The sequence below is a fragment of the Lactuca sativa genome, chromosome 7 (genome assembly GCF_002870075.4).
Source record: "Lactuca sativa cultivar Salinas chromosome 7, Lsat_Salinas_v11, whole genome shotgun sequence".
In the NCBI taxonomy this organism is placed as follows: Eukaryota; Viridiplantae; Streptophyta; class Magnoliopsida; order Asterales; family Asteraceae; genus Lactuca; species Lactuca sativa.
The window spans coordinates 173,817,394-173,828,299 of record NC_056629.2 but is presented as its reverse complement, the minus strand read 5'-3'; the positions used below and the strand labels follow the sequence as shown (position 1 = coordinate 173,828,299).

At 34.2% G+C, this 10,906-nt stretch overlaps 1 protein-coding gene across 1 annotated transcript; it reads left to right on the top strand.

Moving 5' to 3' along the window:
* Nucleotides 1-825: 825 nt before the first annotated feature.
* On the top strand, nt 826-3,169 carry LOC122195059 (PKS-NRPS hybrid synthetase cheA-like). The gene is made up of 3 exons (XM_042896528.2): nt 826-2,068; nt 2,149-2,710; nt 2,792-3,169. The coding sequence occupies exons 1-3, from the start codon at nt 1,673-1,675 to the stop codon at nt 3,112-3,114; spliced, it is 1,281 nt and encodes a 426-aa protein (XP_042752462.1). The 5' UTR covers nt 826-1,672; the 3' UTR covers nt 3,115-3,169.
* The last annotated feature ends 7,737 nt before the right edge of the window (nt 3,170-10,906 follow it).

Genomic DNA, 10,906 nt, shown 5'->3' with positions numbered 1-10,906 from the left:
AAGCTCTTCTCCTAGCATACATGAAAAATGGCTTCCGTATGACACTCCAAGCTCAAACTTACCTCCAATGGCTACTAGGGTTTATAGGGACGAGGAGAGGCAAAGGAGGCTGATAGAAATAAGGTCCAAAGATTATACGATGGTTTAAATATGGTACAAGTCCGAATATTAGGGTTTAGACCTCAACATCGTACGCCCCGCGTCACAGCCTAAGCCACCGGATGCATTTGCTGGTGATTATGTAGTCACGATAAATAAGGAATAGTAACAACTGAAAAGATATATTATATGGATTTGAACCAAGAGCCTGAGTCATTTAAGTCATAAGTCAACCTAAAAGATATATTGAGAGGATGCTGCTAATAAGACACCCTTTTGGACAGTCTAACTCAAAAGTCAAACTTTTATTTTTGTGTATTTTATACTTTTTATAGGTTTTAGCTTTTTGGCAGGGTTCTAAATAACATAAGGCGTGACGTGGCGACAATGTCAAGCCTCAAGCTTTTCCGAGCCTTGGCGAGTCACGACGTTTGGAAGACATGACTTAAGGCGGCAATTTTCTATATAATTAATATTTTTATATGTATTTTCAATTATTATTCATTTTTATACACATATAGGAGTTAAGGCGGCATTTTGGCAAAGCTTGGCGGCATGTGCAAGCCTTGGAGTCGTGGCGCGCCATAGCAGAGCCACGGCGAGCTTTTTGGTAACTTAAACTGTAATTAATTTTTAACAGCATTAACAATATTTACATTGAAACTTGATACAACCACCAACTAGAATGGATTAACGACTTCTATTCTTTTATATAAAATCTTAATTCAGATTAATACTAATCAAACCAACTTTTAGGTAAAATCTCTAATCTAAGTTTTACATCACCATTTTGCAGCTAACATGTAACTCCTACCATATCGATTTTTTGAAGTAACCTCAAAAAAGCCATTGTCCATTGTTAAAATGTTGTTCCACCAAGGTCGAATGCCAGATTCCTCATGATTTTGTTTCCTGTCTTTGGGCATCGTCAAGGCTACAATCACCGAGGGAGAGAGACGGTGGTTGTGGTCGACGTGATCATAGGTGCGATGAGCAGCAGAGGTCCATTGAGTCAGATGTTGAATCCGACAATGAGAGTGAAGGAGTGGAGATTTCCAGCGATGAGAGTGATAGTTGGGAGAAAAAAGACAATTGATTTTTGGAGGCGATGGCAAACTTGATTGGATAATGAAAGGATTAGGGTTTTTTAGTTATATATAAAGATTGGTTTGGGTTTTAAAATTGGGCTAACATGGGCTAACATATTCTTTTTTAACAAAATGGGTTGGAGTAAAGTAGCAGTAAACACGTTTTCTATACTAAAACTTTATAAAATATATATATATATTTAAATTATTTTTTATAATCTTTTTTTTGTAGTGTTTAATATATAATGTCGAACCCCAATGGAAATAATTTAGATGCAGGCATGAACACTACGTCGACATCGCCGTTTTCTACCAATAGGGTATAATATTTATCATAATAACATTTTTTTTATCATTGCGTTACAATTTGTTAACAATTTTTTTTAAATAGGTGTTTACGTCTCGTGATGAGTTGATGGAATGGGTGAGAAACATTGCATTCTCTCTTGGTTATGTCATCGCGATGAGAAAATCAAAGGCAAAAAATGGCGTGGTGTCTTATATCATACTTATTTGTGATCGTGGTCATGAATACAAAAGTAAAGCAACAATTAAAAATTCTGGAACCAAAAAAAATCAATTGTAACTTTCAATTGGTAGGTTTGTACATCAAACAATATGACGGTTGGACCCTCAGGGTGATATGTGATCAACATAATCATCCACCTGCACAATATATGGAGGGACATGCTTTTGCTAGGCGGTTGAAAGAACGCGAGAAACAATTGGTGGCTGACTTGACAAATATGAATGTTACACCACATGACAAACTCTCAATAATAAAGGAACGCGACGTGAATAATGTTTCTACACTAAAAATCATATACAATGAGCGTCTCAAGCTTCACTCGTCCCGGAATTATGGAAAAACCCCAATGCAGGTTAGTATATCCAACAAGTAGTATTTTAAATTTAATTTATATATTAATTTTTTTTATTAATTAACAGTATTTAAATGTAGGTTCTAATGGAAATTTTGAACGAGAAACATTTTGTTACGGATTTCTCGGTAAATAGTATTTCAAATGAATTGGAAAATCTTTTCTTCATTCATCCACAATCGTTGAATATATGGAAGGCATTTCCACACATTTTGATTATAGATGCAACATACAAGACCAACAAATATGGTTTGCCTTTTGTTCGGATTGTTGGCACAACTTCAACCAACAAGACATTTAGCATAGCTTTTGCATTTATCGTTAATGAAAAGGAGAGCTATAATTGGTTGTTAACGTGTCTAAAGTCCACACTAGATAAGTGCATGCACCCACGCGTTATAGCCATAGATAGGGAATTGGCACTGATGAACGCATGTCAACAAGTTTTCGCCGGTGCCACTCGGTTACTTTGTAGATGGCACATTACTAAAAATATTACAAAGCTTTGGAGGAGAAGATTCAAGATAGACGATGAGTGGAAAGCCTTTCGTATAATGTGGACTGTACTTGTTGACTCTCCAACATGGATAGTGTACAATGATAACTACAAAACACTCCAATCGATGTTGAGAAAATATCAAGGTACAAATCTTATTATTTTCTAACTAGTTATTTATGATTTTAGATTATTTTTATAGATAAATAACATTTATATAATTTCAGATGTTTTAAATTATTTGGATGAAGTTTGGTTAAACAAATATAAGGAAATGTTTGTCTCAGTCTGGATCGATCAACATCTCAACTTTGGACAACGAACTACAAATAGAGTTGAGAGCGCACATTCAAATTTAAAGAAGTACTTAGATGGGACAAATTCTTATCTTGATAAATTTATCGGTTGTCTTGATCAATTTGTGAGGTCTCGACTTCCATCGATACATGATAGTCTTGAAAAGAGTAGAACTGTTCGTAAACGGGAACAAGACTTGCCATTTTTTAGATTATTGTGGGTTCAGTGTCACATTAAGCTTTCGATAAACTAGTTGGGGAACTTTATCGGTTGAGTGAAAATCAAATTGACTCATCAAACTGTGGTTGTAAACTACAACATAGTTGTGGTTTACCATGTGCTTGCATGTTATTAGTTTACTTGAACTCGAGTGAGTATATTCAACAAGTATTTTTTTTAATTTAATTAATATATTGAATTTTATATATTAATGGTATTTCAATACAGGTGAGTATATTCCATTAGAATCAATAGATATATTATGTAGAAAGCTTGATTTATCAGAGTCAATTTTTGTAGCTAAAGAAGATATCCGTTGTAAGGATGATTTAGAAATGATTAAAGAAAACTTTTATCAACACTCAAAAGTGGGAAACAAAAGTATGATAAGAAAGCTAAGAGATATTTTCCTGCCAAGTAAAACACACATGCATTGAGGAACCCGCAATTCAAAAAAATACTCGTGGACGACCAAACTTGAAGAAACAACAACAAAAACGAGTTGATTCTACAAATCAAGCTCCTAGAAGACGTAGCTATTCAACCACATCAAAATATGATGGATTGAATTCAACATGGATGAACAAGGAACCGGCAAGACATAGTTCATATGTAACCGCAATTCCAGACATGAATGAAGCAATTCCAGACTTAAATGTATTTATGGATTTGAACCAAGAGCCTGAGTCATGCTGCATTCATCCATTATGTTTCATCCATACGTCTCACATATACAAAATGTTGAGGGTGATGGGCATTGCAGATTTCGAGCAATATCTGTTTGTCTTGGGTATGGCGAAGATCAATGGCTCTACGTTCGAAAAAACAAGTATACGTGCATTCGATGTATATGCTACGGTTTTCACAGATGGAATACATTAATTGTGCTAAGCATTCCTAGGTTTTTCCTTTTTTTAAATTTGACTTTCACTAATGATTACCATAATTTGAATTTGAATGTTCATTACCATTACCAAAGGGTGCTGCCAAATTGACACCCTTTAGACACCCTATAAACATTTTTAGTAAAAGTCAACCTATTTAGTGATTTCATTTATCCACAAACAACCCCTTACAACCCTCACTTGGTAACTTTTTTACCAAAATAGTCCTAACCATTAAATTAAATTACCAAAAAGCCTCTATACTTTAGCGAAGTTACAAATTAGTCCTCGATAGTTCAAATTTGTTACGAAATGATCCTAAGAGTATTTCAACGTGTAAGAATTGTGGATTATAGTTTCTCACGTCAAGATTCTTAAACAAAATGATTTCAAACAAATGGAACTCACGCTTCGAGGGTAAGTGCTTTACAGCCCATTTTTAATATTTTAGATATTTTTTTCTTGGGGGGGGGGGGGGGGGAGGCGAATACATGTCTATATATATATATATATATATATATATATATATATATATATATATATATATATATATATATATATATATATATATATATATATATATATATATATATATATATACATATACACACAAATATTTTATCTTTTATGCAAAAATAAAATAAATCTAGTTTATAAAAATATTATTTAAAAGTTTAACATATTGTTACAAATAACAAGTATAAACTTTTCGTATACATATTATGGAATTTTTATTGTCTAATAACTAGTCCACACGACAAATGTTACATGATACAAAAATATATGATTTTATGTGACATTGTATATTAAGACAATCATGTTATAACACTTTGTTGTATTTCAAGTATTCAAGCTATTACTATTCATGTATATTTATATGTTATACATGTACATATGTTCTTTACTTTGAAATATACATCTTTTTAAAAGAAAGTACATTACAGTTTTACATACATACCAAGCATACTTGGATTTTATAAAATTTATACAATGAAATTCATTATGCCTAGTGACTTAATCACACTTAAGTTAGGGCTGAGACCTATTCAAAAACTTTTAAGTTAAAGGTTTTTAGTGAGATGTTATTGATTAGCTGAGTCTAAACACTTAGCATGTGCATACTACTGTAACCGTTAATCTTTGGAGAGAGATTCATATGTATAGATCTATACGGGGTTGACATCTCAGCATGCGGTTCTAGCTACAACCCTCGATCGATCAGTCGAAGCGGGAGATAGGTATCTACAATTGTTACTACAACGTCCAATGAAGCGTTGTAAGAGGTACACTCTGTCACATAGCTCGGTTATAGAACTCACTATAAACATTAAAAAGAATATATATGTATATATATATATATATATATATATATATATATATATATATATATATATATCACTACCAACCATGGGCTTGGTTGCTTTCAAAACTATTTTAAGTATGGAATTACTTATGTAACAATACAATTTGGTTTTGAAGGATACTTAAACATTCTTTGCAAACACGGTTTTTATGTATGGATTACTTATACAAAGATACATTTTGGCTTTTAAAGAGTTACTGAAAATACTATTTCCACCATTGTTATTCATACAAAGATGATACTTTTTCGACTTTTTTAAAGTATTACTGTGTCACACCCCTAAACCAAAAATGGCGGAAACGTTCGGGGTGGATGACGTCATATGTAGTATTACAACCATCATATCATAGTAATCATAGTAAACACAACCATTACCTTGATAATATATAAGAAAGAGTTTACATCTGTTTGATTCTTGTTTTTATACATCAAAAGTATAATCTAAAGAAAAGGATGTGACTCTATACGCTCCTTCTTCTCAAAACTCCAGGAGGTATTTGTCTAATGATTCCCTGAGAATACAAGCAATTTTGAAAGAGTATCAGCATAAAGCTGGTTATTTCATAAGCGATGTTTTTGTAATGAAAATCTGTTGATGAATCCATGAAAATGTTCGTATGTTTCTAAGAAAATCCAATATTTTCTTTAGTAAAAGTAGGATGATACCAGTTCCTTCTATCACCACTTAGTTCATACTAGTCACGTATAAACCAATATCGAACAGACAGTGGATTATGTGGATCTACCCTAAACCCACAACCAAACAAGGAACATGACTGAGGCGGAAACCACATACTCCACGGCCTATCGAGTATTCTTCATAGGTAATCCTGATGTATAAACTAAGAGGTTATAGAACTAACTATGAATGTTTGATGTTGTGTCCTTTGTAGTATAAGAAACATGATAGTATGTATGTTTGGTTACTACTAGTATGTATGGTATATTCTGTTTGAAAACCCTGGCTATTACCAGCATGTAATGTATGTTCTGTTCGAAAACCCTGGCTACCACCAGTATGTATAGTATGTTCCATTTGAAAACCATGGCTACCACCAGTATGTATAGTATGTTCCGTTTGAAAACCCTGGCTACCACTAGTATGTAAAGTTTGTTCAGTTTGAAAACCCTGGCTACCGCCAGTATGTATAGTAGTTTTATTACTTAAAATAAAACCAGGTAGTGTATCCCTGGAAACCCTCTGATATGTTAGTTCATAACCAAAAACGTGTGCTTCTTTTCTTAGAGAAATATGGAGGTGTTTTGGTGCATGGAATTCTCTCTCAAGAGTCACCTTTGTTCTAGGTGAGTTGTGATTCCATTTGAGGTGCAACACTTGGGCACTAAGTTCTTAAAGGCCAAAGTCCTTCAAGCAACACCAAATACATCAAGACTTCAAGCCACAAAAAAGTTATCTATGACAACCGTCAATTTCCGGTCAAGTCAAAGTCAGATAAAGTCAACAGGTCAAACCGGTCAACTCATCTAACCCTTGTATATTAGGGTTTACAATATGTTACTATTGTACAACTCGCTATTTTAATAAGAATTTATCACTTGGAAAGTTCATATGTTCAGAAATCCTAAACCCTAATCGGGGTAAGTGATGAAACTATTCGAAAAAAAAACATTATTCCATACCCCTCAGGGACATATAACAATCATAACGAGGCTTAACGGGGTGTACAAACCATGCATTGCGAAGCTAAACATCTAAAAAGGTCACAAACGAAGTCTCTCTCAATCTCTTTTTATTAATCTCTCTTTATCAATCTCTCTCTCTTTCTCTCGCAAATCTCTCTCATAACCCCCCTTAACTTTTTATAATGATTTGGGGGCATCTTGACCCTTAACTTAGTGAAAAACTGTGCAAAACGGGGAGTTTATGCGAAAAACAGCCTTATAGGGCCGAACCTTCTTAGGGCCGAAATCCTAAGAAGCGAAACCCCTAAGAAGCCTCTTGGACCGAAAATGGCCTTCTAGGACCGAAATCCCTATTAGAACCGAAACTATGAAGAAACAAAAGTAAGAGGACCGAAACCGAGACAGAGGACCGAAAACTGCATAGGCCGAAACTTCAGACGGTACCGATCCTCGCAGACCGAACCGAGCCTCGCCTTCGCTTCTAGTCCTAACCTTCGACTTCGCTTCTTTTCTCACTCTCTCTTTCACTTCCTTCCCTTCTCGCCTGCGAAAGTTCTCGAGCCGAACCTCCTGGAGGTTCTCATACTTCCTAGACCGAACCTACCTTCGGTTCTCAACCCCCAAAGACCGAACCCTCGGCTCTGGATCCGAACTTCGCTGTTTTCGCATCAGTTGCCGCTTTTCGACCATTTTCGCGTTTTAAGCCCGTTTTTCATGATTTTGACGTGGGATTTTCACCCAAAATCATATTTTGACATATAAGACCTTATATATTCATAATTTAAACACATTTTATGGGAAATCTTTGCCTATGAATAAAATCTAGTGGGTAAGATATTGAGGTGGAGTGTTGACTTTACCTTTAATTCATGACTCAAGCAACCCACCACACCCACTCCAGGGCCATACTCAGTCACTATTCCCCCATACTTAGTCAACTATTTTTCCTTTCACCCTCTTTCACTAGCCCATAATCAGATCAAAGGGCTGGAAATTTTACTTCTCATTCCCACATTCCTCAGACTTTCACCAAGAATCAAACCCATTTCTCTCTCTCACTTTCTCTCTCTAAAACTCAAATTTGAAGGGTATTCTTGAGCATTTCCCTCCAAGTTCGGTAAGTAACTTCATCCTAAATTTTATTATCATTCATCCTTTCACTCACATCATGGATTCCTTACACAAATATCATCATATTTGTTACTAGATCTTCGAATCCTCAAGTATCTCCCAAGTGTTCTATACTTGGAAACGTCTTCTATTCATCATCCATCCTAAGAAATCACTCAAGGTGAGTTCATACCCCCATATTTTCATGTTTTCTTCAAGTTTTAGGAGGAGAATACAAGTTAAAAACACAAATAACATAACCAAACTCAAATATCAGCTTTCAACAGAAAAGTTAATGTTCATTCACGAACTGTTTTGAACATCTTAAAATTTTTAGTTTTCAAAATTGTATTAGGTGCAAATAATCAAGGTTTATACATTTAAAATGACTACTTATACAGGTCCATACGATTTTTCTACAATTTACAGTGATTTTTACACAACTGTCTATCACTGTAACTATGAATTCAGACCAGTCCGTGAATATGGACATTTTCACACAATTTAGAGACGTATAAAAATCATAATAAAATTTTTGAGAAACTAGACACATTTTCTAAACTCTCAGAGTTTACAAATTCAGTTTTCGACTTTGTATGATTTTTCTAAAACAGTGCAGAAATGCTAAAAACAAGTTAACAGCTTACAACTTTCATAACACTTTGTAATATGTTGAGCAAAGTGTTAATATTTGATAACTTCATATTTTATATGTGATTTTCTGTTGAACTACACTTATATAACAGAAAAATTGTTAACTAAATTGTAAGAGGCCTTTATCGTTAAAAACAATACAAGATGAAGCATAATAAGATAGTCATGTTTTACTATACATTCTACTTACACATAAAAGGTTTACTATATGTTACAAACATTTCAATAAACTATAAAAGGTATAGTTATGTTTCATATACATTACAAACAATTATGATAAACTACAATAGGTATAGTTTATGTTTCATTACATTTCGAACTCATTATAAAAGGTTTTCAGTTTGTATAAATGGGGTACGAATACAAAGTACCGGGTTTATACAAAAATGGGTACACTCCAAAGTACCAGTTTTTTATATAAATGGGGTAGGAATACAAAGTACCGGGTTTATACAAAAAGGAGTTTTTAGTTCAGTGCACGTAAATCTATTAATGAATCAATTTATGAGACATTCGCTTCACGTTACTTCTAAAGTAGCGCATTAAAAGTCCTGTAAATTATAACCAGAGTCTCTTGTAGGGAGAGTGTGATAGTTGTATATAGATCTATATTGTGTCTGACAAACCCACACCTGAGCTGCATGTAATGCCTAGAACGGCACGTCTGAGGTGACAAATGTCATTTAACTTTGTAACGCCTGAAGAATGTCGTATTACGAAGTCGACTAAGTCATAGCATGGTTATAATAACTCACATGGGGTAGTAACAAAACACAAGATTTACGGGATTTCCATTTAAATAAAAGGGTTTATGTCGATTTAAACTTGCATAAACTACTTTAAGTATGGATGATACTTGTACATTTTGGTCTTGACTTTTAAGACTGCAATACGTTTTAAAAGGGAAATATTGGATTTTTCTGGAACAAAAATTTCTTTTACAAGGAAAGGATTTCAAAAACTACATACAAAAGCTTATGAACCCACCAACTTAATTGTTGACACTTTTTCGAAACTACTTGTATTCTAAGGAAATCAGTGAACCAGATAAACAACTTTTGAGGATGGGACGCTCAGACGTCGAACGTTTCATTTTTGTCATCATATTGTAATTGATTTTGTAATATGTAAACATATACTACGGTGTAACTTTTTTAATTATATTTACGATGGTTGTATTTACTTCAAGCACTATTATACTCGTTGTTATGATACTACACATGATATCCTCCACCCCCGGACGTTTCCGCCGTCCTTGGTTTGGAGGTGTGACAAATTTGTATCAGAGCATTGTTTATAGTGAACTAAGTATATCAAACCACATAAGATATACAAACTATAAATGCATTGGGACTAAAAGTCTTTGATTGAACATTTTTCAAATAACTATACTTTTAGAAATGAAATAGTTTCTTTATTAAAAGTATGAGTACGTGCATGGATAATAGTATAGTGATATATCTAGGACAATACGAAATTAAAATAAGTAGTTGGACATTTCGAGTAGACCTTGGGATATGTAATCAGACTTGGGACGAATATAGCCTGATCAACTATATTTAATCAGAGGTGTGATTAGTGTATGCTGGGAATGGTCGTAGTGAGCAACAAGCCTAACAACTTCCCATACAAGAAAACCATTAAGAACCAAACATAACATTTAAAATACTATAGGAGTATTTTGTGGTACTATAACTTATCTGAGAATTAAATAGACCCTTACTGGTAGCTTCATAATTACTGAGTGTATACCTTAAGGTTTTATATAATGGAGATTGTATAGACCTATAAATGGGTGATTTTCACTCTACCCCCTTTTCCTTGTTTGGATGTGGTCTTAGAGTAGGATCACTCATTCAGAGGCATGTTTAACCCTAAGATATATACAACCTGTATACACTGCGTAATTATGGGAAGACTCGGTAGGGGTCATCCGAAAGATAAAAATTCGTTTAGTTAATCCCATAGATTCTTTAACCCCTCCCATTCTTACAAAAACAACATCGATAGGCATAGACCCTCCACCACAACAACCGCTTAAGGAGTCGGCGAAGGATGAGAAGAGATGCCCGAAGAGGATTCTGGGAAGGGATCAGTTGTAGAGTAAGGCACCAGAGTAAATGATACTGAGCCTTACCATAGCATAACCATACATAAGAAACTCGCTCAGA